A 19,968-nucleotide genomic window follows, 5' to 3' on the forward strand; every position below is an offset into this window, starting at 1 on the left:
GTAGCTTAATTATTACAAGGCTAACACCCTAATCACTACCATCCAGATCAAAAATATCAAACGTTCACAGCTCTCCCAGAAGCACCCCCTCCACGTATGCATCTAATTATGACCTTGTCCCTCCCCTCAAAAGTACTCATTACTTCAGTTTTTATAGCAATCAGTGCCTTGTGTCTCTTTTACTCCTGTCACTTCAGTCTTCAACGGAAGACTGAGGTTTAGTCTTAAGCATTATTTAAATTTGATATGACTTTTAATTTACATGGATTTTTTTCTATATAAAATTGTACCCTACTTTAAGCAGACTTTAATTATGAGACTACTATTTAAAGTATCTATACATTGTTCAAAAATCCAATTTCTATAAAAAGTATACTCTAACAAACAAAAACAATCAAGATGAGAACTAATGTGTTTGAAAAAGAATATTGTCAAATGTTAACATCCTATGCTTCAAGTTTATAAGCTTACTTACTGATGTATACATTTCACACAAAAAGAAATAGGAAGTTAGAATACATTCACCTTTGATAATCAAAAGAAATAGAATTAAAATATATTACATGAACTAAATAGAATAATTTCCGGGCATTAAAAAGAGTTCTACAGATTGGTTGCTCAACAAAATAAAGGTACTTAATACTTAGCACTTCTGAACTGTGCACTTAAAAATGGCTAAGATGGTAATTTTTATGTTCTATGTATTTTAGCACATTAAAAAAATGTTTTAATCAGTGTTACAGAAAATTTGTGGGGTTTGCATACACAGAATTATATGTGCACTATTATTTAAATTAACATGAAAATTTAATGTTATTTTAAACATTATGCAATGCATTTGGTTTTGGTTTCTTTGAAGCTTTTCAATTCCTGTGATCAGACTTCCCATGCCATTTTCTTTTGGAGTGCTTGTATCTGTAATAGTAAGAAGGTTTTAAACATATAATATGCATTTACCTTATACTTCTGAACTTTTTTGCTCATACTGTTTATTCCGTGCCTAGTAATATACCTTTCTACTCATTCATTAAAACCCAACTTAAATGTTATCTGTCAGTCTCTTCTTTAGCCTTCTTAATTATAACTGGCCCTTCCACTTTGTAGAATCCAGAGCACTTCTGTTATTGTTCTTACTGAACAATATGTTGAAACAATTAAAAAGTGTCTTCTACTGTATTGTAGATTCCCAATGAGATGGGGCCCTGATATTTTAACCCTCACATTACCCATCACAGTGGTTTTTTTTTTGTACATTGTGTTTAGTTGTCAAATGGAGATCTTCAGAAAACAGTTTCTATCCTGCCTGTCTGAAAACTAGAGTTACAGGATAGCCTAGAAGTTAGTTGAAGTCAAATAATACATGTTAATGATCTCTGGAAAGATTTTAAATGTTTATAATTTGTTGGTTTATATTAGGTAAGTACTAAGTAATGAACCCCAACTATGTTGTGCAGGATTCTGCATTAGGGACTGGGAAATATATAGATGAAAATGCACGGTTTCTGTCCTTCAGCAACTGTCAGTCTTGAGGGAAAATAGATACATAAACACACAATTGGAGACTACTTTAGCAGCAGGCATTCATAATGGAGGTTCAGAAGGGGAACAGTGGCACTGTAGAGGAATAAGTGTTTATGTCTGCCTCTGTCTGGGGAATTCACAGGGGAATACCCTTGCAGGGGTTTGAAGGAAGAGTGGGAGTTTGCTTACTGGACAAGCTAGGGAAAGCATTCTGGGCAGAAAGAGCAGTGTATGCAAAGGCATTAAAGTAGTAAGAGATCTTGTCATGTCTGAGAACATGATTGGTCAGTCTTTCTGGAATAAGCCAATATGTCTTTAAATGAATGTAAGAAAAAAAATGTTTTATAAAAGGTGCTCTTCGGCTAGGGGCACCTGGGTGGCGTAGTAGGTTACGCGTCCGACTCTTCATCTGGGCTCTGTGCTGACAGCTTGGAGCCTGGAACCTGGTTCGGATTCTGTCTCCCCCTCTCTCTGCCCCCCTTCCCCCCACGCACGCGCGCGCGCGCACACACACACACACACACACACACACAATACACACTGTCTCTGTCTCTCTGTCTCTGTCTGTGTCTCAAAAATAAATAAACATTTTTTAAGAAGTGCTGTTCAGGTACATTATATATGAAGAATAATTATTTGAGGGGTGCCTAGGCGGCTCAATCAGTTAAGCATCTGACTTTGACTTGGGTCATGGTCTCACATTCATGAATTTGATCCCCTCATCAGACTCTGCTCTGACAGTGTGTAGCCTGCTTGGGATTCTCTCTGTCTCCCTCTCTCTCTGTGCCCCTTACCTACTCGCACACTCTCTCTCAAAATAAACAAACTTTAAAAAACATAAGTGAAGGGGCGCCTGGGTGACTCAGTCAGTTAAGCGACCAGCTTTGGCTCAGGTCATGATCTCAAGGTTCTCGAGTTCGAGCCCCATGTCGGGTTCTGTGCTGACAGCTCAGAGCCTGGAGCCTCCTTCAGATTCTGTGACTCCCTCTCTCCCTTACCCTTCCCTGCTCATGCTCTGTCTCTCTTTCTCTCTCAAAAATAAATAAACATTAAAAAAAATTTTTTTTAATAAACATAAGTGAAGAATATTTGATAATTAGTGGAACAGTTATTTAGGAAGTCTTTGTATATATTTTGCTTTAAATAAAATTCTAGATTAGTTAATACTAAGGGTTGTCTTTTCTTAAATACTAGTTTGATTATTCTTATAAATAATGCTACTTGAAGGGGTGCCTGGGTGGCTCAGTTGGTTACGCATCCGACTCTTGATCTCCACTCAAGTCTTGATCGCAGGGTCATGGGTTCAAGTCCCACCTTGGGTTCCACACTGGGCATGGAGCCTACTTAAAAAAAAATAAATAAATAATAATGCTACTTGAAGAAAATCATTCTGGTGTATGAATTTTATATGTATGTGTTTATATTTGTGTATGAACAAAAACATATTCTGTTGACAGAGGTATTAAATAATTTGTTGCTTGGATAGATTGTTTTTTAGTTGGTTTATATGTCCGTGATTTGAGAACATGGACTTTGTAATCAGGCCTAGTTGAGATTCCTGTTCCATTGCTGGCCAATCTCTCTTAAGCTTGTTTTCTCATAGAAAGAAATCATTGTGAGAATTAAATGGGGGAAATGCTTGTAAAAGCACTTAGTATGGTGGTTGGCTTGTGTATGCCTACAGTAAATAATAGCTCTACAGTACTTCTTTAGCACTAAGAGCTTGACGACTGTGCTGGTTCCAGTTAATTGAATGATCTGGCGAAGAACATCCTTTTAGCTCTCTAAAAGTATATCAGGGCACTTTCCCTGCATTATGACCTGGAGCATAGCAAAAATGGTTAGATTGTCATCAATGATTTAAGATCCTGTAGTCTCTTATGGCAAAAATTAAACCATCCGTTCTTGTAGAGAACTTTCATCTACAAAGCTGGACTGAAATCTGTCTCCAGAGCTTGCAGTACTGGCAGTCACTTAGGGGAGTTTTGGGTATGTGTGTCTTTTGGTACTTTGTGCATATATATTTAAAAAAAAGGGGGCGCCTTGGTGGCGCAGTCGGTTAAGCGTCCGACTTCAGCCAGGTCACGATCTCGCAGTCTGTGAGTTCGAGCCCCGCGTCAGGCTCTGGGCTGATGGCTCGGAGCCTGGAGCCTGTTTCCGATTCTGTGTCTCCCTCTCTCTCTGCCCCTCCCCCGTTCATGCTCTGTCTCTCTCTGTCCCAAAAATAAATAAAAACGTTGAAAAAAAATTTTTTTTAAAAATCCATAACAGATTCCTAGTATCAGCTTGTTTCCTTACAGTTTACCTTCTTTTTCCTAAAAGGAGAACATTAGGGAAAATTACTGTTTCCCCCTTTTAATTTGAACATCCATAGGGGACATTATGCCGTGTACTCTAAAATTCTTATTACAGTTGAAACTGATACTGAGAAAAATTGACTTGCTCTTTCAAGTAGTTGGTTAATGGAAGGAGGAACGAAGACTTAAACCAGATTCCTAACCAGAAGGTCTCTACAAATACAGCCTAGCACTGGGAAATTAATTTCCACATCACCCATAAAGATGATTAAGTTGAAAAATAAAACCTGCCAGGAGAGGTTACAAACCATTTTGCCTGGAAAAGAAAAGGCTGAGGCAAAAAAAGAATAATAATAGTTCCAGTGGGTGGTCCTGATGCCTGACTAGAGGCAAGGGCCAAGGAGCAGTGGTAACTCGTGGGTGGCAGTAACCCAGTAAATGGTCCTTGGAAGTTTGAGATCCTGGCAGTACAGAGGCTTAGGGATGTCCCAGCCCTGTTTGGATAACCTCTGAGGCATCTAGCCCTGCAGTGCTAAATTTGTAATGGTGGTGCTCATGAACATTTAATATATGTCTAAGGTTAAGATTACAAAGGGTTTCGGTATGTGTTAGTGTCTTTTAACCTGTATTCAGTTATAAAACTCCTTGAGCAGGTTTCTCTTTTACTGTCTGTAAAATTTAGAGAGTTTTTTTTTTTTAAGTTTATTTATTTTTGAGAGAGAAGGAGCACACATGAGTGGAAGGAGGGAGAGAGAGAGCGAGAGAGAGGGGGGATATCCCAAGCAGGCTCCACATTGAGCCCAGCAATGGGGCTCAAACCCACAAACCATGAGATCATGATGTCAGTCAAAATCAAGAGTTGGACACTTAACCAACTGAGCCACCCAGGTGCACCTAGAAATTTTTCAATCCATCATTCATGGTAGGATTTAGTATTTTCTTTTTCTGGTTTTCTGGAAAAAGATATTTTAGTAGTATGATATTTTCTTGTTCCTTTTTTTTTTTTAATGTTTATTTGTTTTGAGAGAGAGAGACAGAGTGCAAGCAGGGGAGGGGCAGAGAAAGAGGGAGACACAGAATCCGAAGCAGGCTCCAGGCTCTGAGCTGTTAGCACAGATCCCGACGTGGGGCTTGAACTCACGAACCGTGAGATTGTGACCGAGCTGAAGTCGGACGCTTAACCCACTGAGCCACCCAGGTGCCCCAGTATATGATATTTTCTTTACCTTTCAGAGGTCATAGCAGATTATTAACTAATTTGGCAAATGAAAAACTATAGTAAAATGAAGAAACATTGTTTATGTTAGTAACCTTATCCAAATACTGTTAAATCTTTGGTGTACAATAAAATGGTATGCAAAAGGTACATAACATCTTTTACCCTTCGGGTATTTTTAAAAAAAGAGTACATACACATATTTGCTTGAATATATACATAGTCTCTCTTTAGTAGGACATGTAGGAAACCAATTGAAAACTGGGGGCCACATGGGAGGGTGATTCCTTTTCACTGTTTATCTTGTATACGTTTTGAATTTTGTATCATGTGCATCTATTACCTCTTTAGGAAAGAAAGGGTTTTTTTTGGGGGGGGGGAGGTGTTGTTTTTAGTGTTAACACAAAATGATGCAACTAGAAGAGTCTAGAACTTGCTATATGTATTCTCTGGCATATGGGCTTTTTCTAAAAATGTGAAATCCTTCCTTCATTTGAAATTTTATAGAGAACCCCAAATAATAGATAAAAGAGGCATTGTTCTGGATGAAGTGGGGGTAGGGATTATTCTGTTTTCCTTCTGTAGTCCCAGGGTGTTTTCATGGAACCCAGTAGCTTGCAGAATATAACTTGAAAACCTTTGATGTAGTCGAATGAGCATGAGGTTTGTAATAGATTGCTCTGATTTTGAATCCTGGCTCCACTATTTGTTGCCTTGTGACATTAGAAAAGTTACTTATCCTTGTGAGTCTCATCTGTAAAACAGCTAACGTCCTACTTCCCAGGTTGCTGCCTAGCTCAGTATCTGACATTTAAAATGGGCTCACTTCCTCACTTTGGTTCACAGTGTATCTGGAGTAGCAGTAAAAGCAGGCATATCCTATCTTTAGACTGTGAAAGTCAGATCTTTTGCCAAGCTATTTTATATTCTGGTGTTGGTTGTTTGGTTTTTAACAGTAGTAAAGGGCTTTAAACTTTTCTGGGTTCTGTTGGAGGTCAAGATAGCAGTTACCTTGATTGAGTAGTGACTAGGGGGTTGTGGGGGGAGCACAAGAGGAACTTCCCAAGTTTGGGTAATAATGTATTTCTTGATCTGGGTGCTAGTTACATGGGTGTGTTCACTTAGTGGGAAATTCATCAAGTTACATATTTATGATCTGTGCACACTCTCTTGTATTTTAATAAAAATTAGGTGTTAAAAAAAGAAAAAATAATCACAGACATTTCTTCTGTGAAATGCCTCTCATTCCTGTCTGTTGCCACATGAAAGGAGGCAGGTACCTTGTTACCTGAGAATCCTTCCATGATTTGCAAATGTTGATGTGTTACTGATGACGGTTCTCTTCAGGTCACATATCTGTACAGCTGGAATTCAAATGCCTTACTTTGGGATTTTTGTGAAATAAGATTGAGATTCATAAAGGACAGAATGAGTGCTTTGGTCATAAATAAATTGGAAAGATGCCTCCATTATCTGTTTGGTAGCAGCTCGTGTATACTCCCTGTCTAGAGACTGCCTTCAAGTTGATTGGCCTCTTAACTTTCTAAAGCTGTTGGTTCTTAATTCAGCTGCATGGTGACAGGGTGCTGAAAGATTTTCTCTGTCATTATGTAGAAAATACTTTCATCTGGTTGGTTTATAAAGTGTTAGCAAATAAATTCTTGTCTTTAATGTCAGAGAATGAGTAAATAATTATTGCTTATTTTACTATAGGCAGTTTTAATACAATTCAAATCACAGGAGAATTTTAGGTGGAAACTATTTGGAAATAAAAACAGGCAAAAGGCTTTATGTGGTTTTTATATTTGTTTTGTATGTTTTTGGAGCCTTCGATTCTGTGTGGTCCAAGAAGAAAAATCTCAGCCACTATTTTAAATTCCCGCAGACTTCAGTGTTCAAATCACTTTAACTGCACCAACACTCTTTTTTGTGTGAGGACAAACTAACATAAAAATCTGTCTATCCTAGGCCTTCCTGACGTGTCTTCTGGTAAAGGCAGTAGATGAAGTGGGAATATGAACTCAGACTGAGAATGAGAATCAGAAGGGGATTGACAAGGAGGAAGAGGGTGCTAGATCAGCGGTCTCCCACACCAAGACAGAAAGACAGTCTTGGTTTGCTCGCTAGCATAGGAGATGCAAAACTCCATTAAGATTTATTTTGTTCCAACCTTATTTATTTCTTAAAAATTACTCTTATCTGCAGGATATACAGGGTTGTTGTGTTTTTTTTAACATTGCAAATGCTCCTATAGATAAATTGGGAAGTGATGAGCAGCTTTGTTGTAATAATGACAGCATGAGTACTTACTGCATGCCAGGCAGTATACACCACAATATTTGTTTTACACTTGGTTCTTAAAGCACTCTTACAAGGTGTATCTCCATTTTGAGGAACTGAGGCTGAAAGAGAATAAGAAACTTGTCTAAGATCACATAGCTAAAGTGGCAGAGCCATCCCAGTCCACGCTCAGAAATGTAGATTATTTCTACTATCTCTTTTATATTGAAATGTCACTTTATTTGTAAAGTTTTCCTAAAGTTGTATACTTTATAAGAAGTATATATACACATATGTATATGTATACATATATACTTTAAGTAGGCTTCACCCCACCATGGAGCTAAACATGGGTCTTGAACTTGTGACCCTGAGATCAAGACCTGAGCTGAGAGGGGCACCTGGGTGGCTCAGTCAGTTGGGCATCCAACTTCGGCTCAGGTCATGATCTCACGATTTGTGGGTTTGAGCTCCACATTGGGCTGTGTGCTGACAGCTCAGAACCTGGAGCCTGCTTCGGATTCTGTCTCCCTTTCCTTCTGCCCCTCCCCTGCTCGTACTCTCTCTGTCTCTCAAAAATAAACTTTTTTTCCTTAATTAAAAAAATAAATAAGTTGGGGCGCCTGGGTGGCTCAGTCAGCTAAGTGTCCAATTCTAGGTTTCAGCTCAGGTCATGATCTCCTGGTTCGTGAGTTCGAGCTCCACATCGGGTTCCGTGCCGACAGTGTGGACCCTGCTTGGGATTCTCTCTTTCTCTCTCTGCCCCTCCTCCACTTGCTCTCTCTGTCTCTCTCAAAAAAAATAAATAAACTTAAAAAATAAAAGACCTGAGTTGAGATTAAGAGTCAGATGCTTAACCAACTGAGCCACCCAGGCACCCCAGAACTATATTTTTTTACATGCCCATTAGATCAGCTCTTGCATTCTCCTTACCTGACAAGTGTTTATGATTGTCTGCTGACTTGGTTTTTACCTTTTTAATGAGTTTGGAGAAAGTACACTCCCTTCTGTCATATTACTAGCACTGAAAATTTCTGCTTTGTGTTTCATCCAGCTTTAGCAGTTGGAAGAAACAGCCATGACTTAGGTTGACATTAATGCTGATTGTGAGTTTAAAGTTCTGACTGCCACCACCTAACTGTGAAACCTTGGGGAATCACTTAACCTTCCTGGTCATAGGCTTACCATCTGTCAGATAAGAGTTGAACTAAAAATCTCTGACATACTTTGCCACTTTAAAATTCTGTGATTCTGTGTTCTGACGTTGAGTCAAGTGTCAGACATATAAAATAGTAAGCACAGTGTGTGAACACAGTATATACTCAGTAAGTTGAAGCTATTTTGAAATATTAGGGCATTTTCTCACGAGTTTTCAGGATTTTGATGATCTTGATAATAAAAGAGTGGAAATCATGCAACAAGTTTTATTCATTTTTATTTGGGTATCCCTGCTCTTGGCTACTTCTGCACAGCCCTGGCCAGTAGGGAAAACTCCAGTGCCTGGTGACTATTCTTTTTCTCTACATTTTGGACTCATCTCATGACTGCCTCCTCAAAACTATTTGGGCAATAGCATATTGAAAGAAAGAAAACAGGAGCAACTGGTAGTAGGAGGTCTGTAGTAAAGTGTCTAGATTACTTCTTTATAAATATTAAAAACATATTTGTATCCTGAACAGGCTTGTGGGTATCTGCTTTATATTAAAACTATTCTGAAATAGCTGTTAATAAAAAGTTAGAATCAAGTGCCCATGTGGATTGACAGAGGAAAAAGAAACTAGAAATTATGGACTTGATGCTGGTAGAATAATAGAGTTCAGAGAGTTTCTTAGCCACCATCTAGTCTAACTGATTACTCATAGAATTCCTTCTAAAACATTGAGCCCTCATTACAAAACTGTCACAGTAGGGGCGCCTGGGTGGTTAAGCGTCCAATTTTGGCTCAGGTCATGATCTCATGGTTTGTGGGTTTGAGCCCCGCATCAGGCTCTGTGCTGACAGCTCAGAGCCTAAAGGCTGTTTTGGGTTCTGTGTCTCCCTCTCTCTCTGCCCCTACCCCACTCACACTCTCTCTTTCTCAAAAATAAACATTAAACAAAAGTTTTAAAAACTACGACAATAGAAAGCACTACTTCTCAAGGCAGTTCATCCAATTGTTGAATTCCGGTCTTGTGGAAGCTATTTCACTGAACATAAATCTGTTTTTCTGTGCTTATTTCCTTCATGTGACAGCCCATACCTCTTCCCTGCGAGCATTAAATTTCATTCCAGTCTCCAGCTCTTACTCCTCTCCTGCTCTCCCGCTATTGACTTCCCCCGCTGTCTGTATTTATCTTATTTTTGCTTTTCCCTCACAGTGTCTTCCCTTACATCTTTCTGACTCCATCTTCACAATGTAAATGGAAACTGCAAACACAAATAAGTAGCAAAACAACTTTACTCCTCTCATGCCTTTACCAAAATTTATTTTAAACAAACAAATCCCTGGCAACTTCTGCACAGCCATGACCAGAAAGGAGAACTCCAGCTGCTGATGACTGCTGCTGACATCCTGTCACTCATTTGAAGTCATCCCATTATTAAGATAACTACTCTTATCTCAAGACCAAAGCTGAAATATCCTTTTCACAAAGTATTATTGGTAGGTTAATAGTGATTTGTAAATATATAATTAGGATTGATTTTTCTGTGTTTCTTCACTGCTCAGCCCCTTTCTAACCTTCATTGACTGAAACCAGATGCTTAAATCACCATCTCTGATTTTGCAGAATCGATCCATCCTTACACTACATTTAACATTGATTCTTCATGGAAACTCAAATTGGTTTTGTTTTTGTTTTTGGTGAATATGCATTCCATTGGTTTTTCAGTCTGTACCATGCAGTGTAACTTTAACCTGACTAATTGAAAGAAATAGGCTAAAATTCAGTCAGTGAGCAGTATGCTAATAAAAAATAGTTAAAATCTCCTATCAATATTTATAAGAAGGACTACAGAAGTTAGTGTTGGGTTTTATTTGATTTGTTTGAAAGGAACAAGGAAGGTTCATTTCTGTCTAAACAGAACCCTCTTGAGAAATGACACAGCTGGAGCTTCTGACTAAAACTTGATCATACAATACAAGTATGATTTGTTTAGATGCTTGTTTGAAGGTCAAGGATGCTCTTTCTGTAACAACTGTTTTAGATGTTAAGAACTGAAATGAGACTGTTTCAACTTTTGGTTAGATTTTGCTTAGATTTGTTGCCAAAAACAGACAATGAAGAATCAGTTGGCGATAATAGTACAGTATTCCATTTAGCTAAAGATTGCATAGGTAATTTGAAGAAGTCTCAGCTACTGGCATATATCAGAGGTGACTCCAGAGAAGATCCAGATTAAGAATGGTGGTGGCATAGACTGGGGTGAGAGAGGTGGGGGCAGTTAGAAGTGGTCACATGCAGAATATGGTTAATGTAGAGCTGTTAGAATCTAAAGGTGAGTGTGAGAGAAAGAGGTGTTAGGGTGACCTCAGGCTTTTGTGGCTGAACTACTGGTAAAATGGAGTTGCCAGTGTATATCATCATCTAACCATGGTTGCTGAAGGAAACAGGTTCTGTATACAGTCAGACATTTGTGCTCCACTCACATTTGTAGTCCCTGAAGAAAGCTTATGTAGGAAACACACATTGGAATTTGTGAAAGACACTGAGAGTTAATGTTGTATGTAAACCACAGGGGTACTAGGTTCCATAAAAACTTAATAGTGGCAGAGAGTGTCATGCAGGACCTGTTAGTTGTTAGATGTGCTCTATTAAGTAATTTGCCATCAGTTTGACTAGAAATGTTTATTCTAAAGTGAAACTTGAAAACCTCAGTGTTTATAATTGTCTAACCTCTATAGTTGTGATAAAAATACTTCTGTGTATGTAAGTGGATCAGGGACTGTAATTTTTTCCCTATTTTGTTTTGTTTTGAATTTTATTCAATTTATTTTATTATTTTTTTAATGTTTATTTATTTTTGAGAGAGAGCATGAGCAGGGAGGGGCAGAGAGAGGGGGATAGAATACAAAGCGGGCTCTGCATTGACAGCAGACAGTCTGATGCAGGGCTTAAACTCATAAACCGTGAGATCATGACCTGAGCTGAAGTTGGGGGTTAACCAACTGAGATACCCAGGTGCTCCTAGATTTTATTTAAAAAAAAAAATTATATTTTTAGAGAGAGCACGAGTCAGAGAGAGAGGCAGAGGGAGAGAGAGAGAGAATCTTTTGTAGGCTCCATGCTAAACACAGAGTCCCATACAGGGCTCAATCCCATAACCCTGGTACTATGCCCTGAGCCAATATCAAGAGTTGGACATTCAACCATCTGAGCCACCCAGGTGCCCGGCCCTTACTCAAATTTATTCATTAAGAATTGCATTTGGGTTTTTTTTTTTTTTTTTTGGTGGTGGGGGATAGGTTATTTTTTAAGAATTGCACTTGTTAAATAACAAATTTTCGTGTTGTACTCCTGTCTTTGTTTCCTCCATATTTATGCAATCATATAAAGGTATTTGTAAATACAGTCATGTCCATTATTTCTATATTGGAAAAATAGAACCTGGCCTTTCAATTTTGATGTATATAACCAAAGGAGTTAAAATTCTGTTTACTTGTACTCTTAGATTGTGACCTCCTTGAAGCAGTTCTTCTTAGTGGAAGCTCTAAGAGTACCCATTTTTGCTTTTAAGCCAATTCTTTATCCATAGTAATGATTTTATTATCGGAGGTAGAGATTTTTAGTTACAGCTTGGTTGGCAGAGATGGCATTGTGTAAGATGAAATTCACTACTACATTATTCAATCATACACTTGGTAGACTTTATACTTTTGTGTGACTATAAAATAGATAAACAGTAGCACCTATGTTATAGGTTGCTGACAGAGTTTTAATCAGTTCATCTATGAAAAGTGCTTAGAACAGTGCCCCGGATATAGTTCGTGTTCAATAAGTGTCAGCTATTATTCAAAGGGGAAGTTTGATTCTAAGATAAATGGATGATGTGTTTAACCCTGTAGTCCAAAAACTATAAACATGGATTTGTTGTTCTTTTATACATAGTACATATTTTGATAATGTTCTTTTGAATATAATGAGATTTTTATTCTTGGTTTTTTGGAAACTTTAGCAAAATATTTAATACACAATTTAAATTGTTCTTTTTCCTCTTACATGTAAAGATGGTTGTAAACATTTTTTAAATGCTACTGTGTCTTATACTGTATTTATCTGGCACTTTGATTTTCAAAACATGTTTTGACCCCAAATTATAATTTTGTCATTGCAGGCAAGAAGACAACAAGACCCTAGTCCTGGTTCCAATTTAGGTGGTGGTGATGACCTCAAACTTCGTTAATTAGCACAGTAGATGTGCCCACCTATCTTTACATTTACATTGTTTCTAGTCAGCAGAAATAATCATTAAAAGACCAGAAACTGTGATAACTGGAGGTACCGCAGTCTATTTCTCAACCTTAGGCAGTAACAAGACATCACAAACTGCCATGGTTTTGCACTATGATTATAATACCTGCATTTCTAATTTTGTATGCATGTAGCCAGTAATTTGACATTTTTTTCTATGCAAGCTTACCTTGTTGGCATTATTTTAAATGAGTTGAAACTATCCACTTGTAAAGCTCTTTTCCTCCATTTTAATTTAAAAGTTTATGTCATTTAAAAACAAGTCAAGAAATTAAAATTTTTTCAGAGGGTTTTTCCCCCTAATTGGTTGTTCTAATTATTTTTGGAATTTTAGATGTGTTGGTTACACAGCTTCATTTTAGATAGACATTCTTGGTTATTTGTTTTGTTTCTGTGTTTTTATAGTCTATGGCATTTTAAAACTGCTGATGTGTTTGCATTATTTACAAGCTAAAGACCTAGTAGCATAGAGCTGTCTGCCACAGCCTTTTAACACAAAGTTTACAGTTGTTAAAGTTGCAGTATCCTTTTAAATGTTGATAATCAGCTCCTTTTTCTTTCCTCCTTAAACATAAAAAATTTTAATTGGTATTAACTCTAATCTGCCCCAGATCTGTTTTACATTCTGTTCTGTAATCATGAGTTTGTGTGGAGATACTCTCCATAGATGGTAATACTCTACTGAAATGCCTAAAGAAGTCACAGGCTGGCTTCTGTTTTATTCAGGGATTTTTTTTTAAGTCAATCAGAAAAGGGATACTGGAGCTCCTTCATGTATGTAACAGCATATTAAACTGGAGACAGTGATGAATCAGCTACCAAGGTAATATTGTATTAAAATCATGTTTAAGATAGCTGCTTTTATGTGTATTTTATAATGCATGCTTTTGTAAAAACAATGCTGGGTGATGAAAGATTAGTCTTAGAAAATGTTCATCTGTGCAGAGGATACATTTTCTTCATTAATTATTCTGGGAAAAACCTCACAGGTTATATATATGGTATTTTCCAGAAGAACTATTAATAGAACCTTTTGAGATGAATTAGTATAAGAATATTTTTAAAATAGGCTCACTATCAAATTGAATGCAACTTTTTTTTTTTTTTAATACAAGACTGGAAAAAAGTGCTAAGTCATTTGGAACCTCCTTACAAATATTTTTCATGGTCACATTCATTAAATGTTACTACATTTCTGAATTTTTGCAAAAATATATTTTATCGTAATAGAATGGCATTATTTTAAAGAGTGAGAAACTGACATGGTCAATTCAGAAAAGGAACTGAAGTATGAATAAGGTCATCGCATTTAAAACACACACACACACACACACACACACACACACACACGATTGATGAGGGAGGTGTGACTTTTGTTGTATATAGGTCTTATGATTCATAAACATATCCTGTATCTCAGAATAAAAATATTTGTTATATATTTGAAGTCATGCATGGTAAGGAGTGTGTTTAAATTGTTATAAACAATAATGCATCATAACGGACCATGCTGATCTTGTGTAACTAAGTACTATGAATGAATTTGGTTGGTATTTGGTGTTGTGCAGTTCACATGTTTACACACTCAGTGCCCTAATTTCCCCTGAGGGAATCACCTTTTAAGTGGCCCTTAAAGTGGTGTTTTAAGGTTACTTTATCACAGAGCTCCTTGGTTTTTTGACTTCTGCACTTAATTTTTTTAATAACATGATGGTGATGGTTCATTTTCCTCTACTGCTTCTAGCTAAGGGCTTTCATTCCACCGGTAACTAAGATCAAATGTTATTAAATGTTCATATTGCCACCCTTCTGTAAATATTCGACTCTTCCTGTCATTTAGCACAGTGCTGTTTCCATCTGTCTTAATGCTGGCATTAAGATCATAAGCCCTTTTTCTCCAGTAGTGCAGGCTTTGAAAACTTTTATTAAGTTATTGATGCAATTTGATATTTTTCCATGATCTATATTTAAACAAAATTACATCATTGCATCATCTTTTCTAAATTCATCTCCATTAAAACTTGCCTTAAGCTGCCAGATTGCTTTTGCCACCATTAGCCATATTGTATGTTTGTATGTTTAATTTACTTTCACAATAAACTTATGTGTAGTGAAAAAAAGTTCTTGGCTCTTCATTGACATTATCCAACAATTTCTGTTCTGGTGCTCATTATGACATGAAAATTGACTTAGGTTGTTTCTGAAATGTTCTTTCATCCCTTTTTTTTTTTTTTTTTTTTTTTTTTTTTTTTTTTTTTTAACCTTAACAACAGTGGCATCTAGTGGTCATTTCCACTGATTTCAAAGAAAGCCTTTAATAGAATTATCACGAAGAATACTAAGTGCCCAATGTATATTATGGTTTTTTAAAAATGTGGTTTGATATACCCATCCTATGAGATACAACTATGAAGTACTGACCTTGCAGGAGAGGAAGAATTTCAAAAATTACACATTCAGATTAGTACCATTATTCAAGGTAGTCATTGTAGGAATACACAGTTTGATTGTGCTGGTGTTGTATCAACCATACTTAGGACTTTTTTTTTTTTTTTTAATGTTTATTTTTGAGAGAGAGCATGAGCCGGGGAGGGCCAGGGAGAGAGAGGGAAACACAGAATCCAAAGTGGGCTCCAAGCACCAAGCTGTAAGCACAGAGCCCGATGTGGAGCTCATACCCACAGACTGTGAGATGATGATCTGAACTGAAGTCAGACACTTAACCAACTGAACCACACAGGCGCCCCAGCTTAGGACTTTTCTTGGCATTTTTCCTACACCAGCCTTTCACTTTAGAAGCATGCCTTAAGCTTGATTCATAATGAAACAATTCATTATTCACCACCAGATTTGCTGCAAATAACAAATACAAATGATGAACTGGTACCATTAAGGAAAATTCCAAAGAATAATGAGGGTTAATTTCAAAAATTGAGCAGTAGCATCATGGTTTTAGTAAGTATATCATCTCTAGAACTGGGTATTTGGATATGCCAGTTTTGGGTTACTTGGGAAAATAAGTATCTTAATTGATTTATGTTTTATTTGTCAGTGGGGAACATTTTCAAGTTATAAGCCCTTGTATGAATTATCCATTGCTGCATAAAACATTACTCCAAATCCTAGCAGCCTAAAACAATAACCATCATCTCAGTTTCTATGGGTTAGAAATCTGAAAGAAGCAGGGGAGCCTGGGGGGCTCAGTTGGTTGAGCATCTGACTCTTGATTTTGGCTCAGGTCATGAGTCTAGGGTTGTGGGATTGAGCCTCCCCACCCCCCACCCCCACCCCCATGCTCAGCATAGAGCCTGTTTAGGATTTTCTATCTTTCTATATCTCTCTCTCCCTCTGCCCTTCTTTCCCACTTGTGTACTCTCAAAAAAAAAAAAAAAAAAAAAGCTGGAAGAAGCGAAGTTCAGTTGCCTGATCTCTGGTCTCTTCTGAAGTTAGAGTCAAGTTTTCAGCCCAGGCTACAGTCATCTCCAGGCTTGCCTGTGGCTGAAGAATCCCCTTCCAAGCCCACTCATTGCCTGGCCTCAGTTTCTGAGACACCATTGGGTGAAAGCCCTTGATTTCTTGCTAGGTTTTGGAATAGAGACCTCCTTCCGTTCCTTGCCATGTGAGTGTCTCCATAGGACAGCTCACAGCTTAGCAGTTTGATTTCCATGGAGCTAGTGATTCAAGATGAAAGCCAGTCTTTTTAATAACCTAATCTTGGAGTGCCATATTCTATGTTAGAAGTGAGTCACTAGGTCAGGCCCACAACTCAAATGGAGGAGTATTAAGCTTCATCTCTCTTCAAAGGTGGTATAGTGAGAGTTTGTGGACATATTTTTAAACCACCACAGCCACACTGCCACGTGTGTGTGTGTGTGTGTGTGTGTATAATTGGGTATTACAAGACAACATTGGTGTTTTGATCTCCCAAATATTTCAGTCTTGTAAGCAGATTTGAAGGCATGATTAGATAGCAATAGTTCTCTTTCTTAGAGCACTACCACATATACATATATAGCATTCCAAAAATGTGTCTAGGCTAAAAAATTACAAATGGGGGATGGGATTGTGGGTGAAAATGGTAGTTTGGCTTTTTTTTTTTTTATGTTTTTAATTTAGAGAGAGTGTGTGTGAGCAGGGGAGGGGCAGAGAGAGAGGGAGACACCAAATCTGAAGCAGACTCCACGTTCTGAGCTGTCATCACAGAGCCTGACACGGGGCTTGAACTCGTAAACTGCAAGATCATGACCTGAGCCGAAGTCAGATGCTCAACAGACGGAGCTACCCAGGGGCCCCATAGTTTGGCTTTTTAAAATATAGGATACTTTTTAAACAGTTGCTGTATTAGTTAACTCTCAGAATTAATTTCAGCAACTTAGGGTCATCATTGGCCTTATTCAGGTTTCAGAAACATTAGGAAATGTGAGTAGAAAAGACAAAGAGAAATCTTTGATTAGAGAAGATAATCTCTATCCACAGTGTCTCCAGTATGGTAGCTACTAGCCACGTGTGGCTATAGAACAGCTGAAACGGGGCTAGTACAACCAAGGAACTTATTTTTTAATGTTTATTTTTTTTATTTGACAAGTATTTATTGTAAGCCAACTATGTGCCAGGCAGTTTTCTAGAGATGAATAAAATGGACAAAGTTCCTCTTTAATGAAGTTTACATCTGCTGGAGCAGAGGAACAATTAGTAATTAGTTAAATGATAAGGTGATAGATGGCTGTGAATAAACTAAAATAGCATCATGGTATAAATGGTGATTAGGTCATACAAAGGCAGAATTAGGGTGGGAAGAGAAGATGTGTCAGGAAGTAACATTTTTGCTGGGACCTAAATAAGGGAGCCAATCAGAGAAAGTTTTGAGGGAAGGGTTTGTTGTTGTTGTTGTTGTTTTTTGTTTTTTTTGTTTTTTCAATATTTATTTATTTTTGGGACAGAGAGAGACACAGCATGAACGGGCGAGGGGCAGAGAGAGAGGGAGACACAGAATCGGAAACAGGCTCCAGGCTCTGAGCCATCAGCCCAGAGCATGACGCGGGGCTCGAACTCACGGGCCGCGAGATCGTGACCTGGCTGAAGTCGGACGCTTAACCGACTGCGCCACCCAGGCGCCCCAAGGGAAGGGGGTTTTAAGTGGGAGAGCTAAGGTGATGCTTGATCTTGTAGCTGGAACTCCTGGGTGTGTTTTTGTTTTTAATGTTTATTTATTTATTTTTTTTTCTTCCTTTTTTTTTTTTTTTTTTTTTTTTTTATTTTTTTTTCAACGTTTATTTATTCTTGGGACAGAGAGAGACAGAGCATGAACGGGGGAGGGGCAGAGAGAGAGGGAGACACAGAATCGGAAACAGGCTCCAGGCTCCGAGCCATCAGCCCAGAGCCTGACGCGGGGCTCGAACTCGCAGACCGCGAGATCGTGACCTGGCTGAAGTCGGACGCTTAACCGACTGCGCCACCCAGGCGCCCCTGTTTTTAATGTTTATTGAGAGAGAGGGAGTATGAGTGGGGGAGGGGCAGAGAGAATCCCAAGCATGTCCCATGCTGTCAGCATAGAGCCCGATGAAGGGCTCTATCCCACAAAGTAAGATCATGACCTGAGCCAAAACCAAGAGTCAGACACTTAACTGACTGAGTCACTCAGGTGCCCCTGGATCTGATTTTAATTTTTTATTTAAATTTAAAAACTGAGGCAATATAAAATATTTTTTCTCTTAAAACTTTGTTTTAGGGGACTATTACACTTTAGCCTTTGAAAATTTAGTGTCAGAGTTGATACACGCTGCTAACAATACCAGATAGCAAAGATCTAGTACCAAAAAAAGTAAGATATTTCACTCATTTTTTTTATTTTGATTACATATAAATGATCATGCTTTTGTATACGGGGTATATTGATATTTGATGTATTGGGCTAAAGATAGTAATTTTATCTTTTTTTAATGTGGCTACTAGGAGGTTTTTAATTGCATATATTGGTTCACATCAATATAAAAATTGTGAGATGAACATAGATCATACAACCAAAAAAAGTCAGTTTAATATAAAAAAGGAAAATGTTGAGGCTTACTGTTTTTTAAAAAAATATTAAAGTATGACTACTTGCTAGGATTATTGGGGGGAAAATGAGTATCTAGTGCCTAAAATGTATCATAGTTCCGTTCGAAAACCTACAGCAAAGCTCAAAACTGACCAAAAGCGGTAACTTTTTTTTTTAATGTTTACTTATTTTGAGAAAGAGAACTCGTGAGCACAAGTAGAGAGAGGGAGAAAGAGAATCTCAAGCAGGCTTCACTCTGTCACACAGAGCTGATGTGGGGCTTGAACTCACAAACCATGAGATCTTGACCTGAGCTAAGATCAACAAGAGTCAGACATGTAACCGACTGAGCCATTCAGATGCCCCCAAAAGCAGTAACATTTAAGTTACACTGCAAGCACTGACTGTTACGTGGTACATCGAACCTGGTCTAGGTGGTCAAAAAAGGTTTCCTTTAGACTTAGACCTGAAATCTCAAGAATGGAAGACATTACATTAGCAAAGAGGTGACAAAAGTATTACAGGCAGCGAGGCAAGAGTATGGTAAGTTTGAGAAACTATGAGCAGTTGAGCTGAAACATGGAAATGAAGGAGGCTGCAGCCATGAGATAAATCTGAAAGGGTCAGTATAGGCCAGGGGGAGGATCACAAGCAGTGCTGAATGGACCTTTAAGCCATGTTAAAACACTGAGGCTGTTCCCACAGGCAAACAGGAAACCACTAAGAGGTTGTGAGCTTAAGGGAATGGACTCTTAAAAAAGCTCATTTTGGTTGATTGGAGAGAAGACTAGAAGCACGAAGTCCTATTGATCATATAGTGACCCAGTAGAGACTTTAGGGGTAGCTTAGTGGGCGTGGAGACATTTCAAACCTGAGAAAATGTACAGTTCTGACAATTTTCCCAGTTTTTCTTATCAGGCTGGTTGTGTTGCCCTAAAATTCCTAAAATTTCATTAGTTGTGACAGTTTCTTATTGGCTAAGCTATTGCCCAGAGAGGAGGAAACCTTCCTTCTACCTGCTTGGTTAGTAAAATAGTAAAGTAATATGGATTTACAAGGTACGTCTGGTCTCCTTGGGTCTGCATTTGACCATCAGGGGTTGGATGTGAGAGCTCCCCCTGCTGGGCCCCTGTCTCCATTCTAAACAAGTTTCCTTTTATTAATTTT

General features: G+C 38.0%; 1 protein-coding gene across 2 annotated transcripts in view; it reads left to right on the forward strand.

Moving 5' to 3' along the window:
* CBFB (core-binding factor subunit beta) overlaps positions 1-14,884 on the forward strand; it is a 56,859-nt gene extending 41,975 nt beyond the window's left edge. For both annotated transcript variants that reach the window (XM_043599437.1, XM_043599436.1), the window contains exon 6: positions 12,628-14,884. In XM_043599437.1, the coding sequence (XP_043455372.1) occupies positions 12,628-12,650 (23 nt within the window). In that variant the 3' untranslated portion in view covers positions 12,651-14,884. The remainder of the gene's footprint in view (positions 1-12,627) is intronic.
* Positions 14,885-19,968: the final 5,084 nt, after the last annotated feature.

This window comes from Prionailurus bengalensis, chromosome E2 (assembly GCF_016509475.1).
Source record: "Prionailurus bengalensis isolate Pbe53 chromosome E2, Fcat_Pben_1.1_paternal_pri, whole genome shotgun sequence".
Lineage (NCBI taxonomy): Eukaryota > Metazoa > Chordata > Mammalia > Carnivora > Felidae > Prionailurus > Prionailurus bengalensis.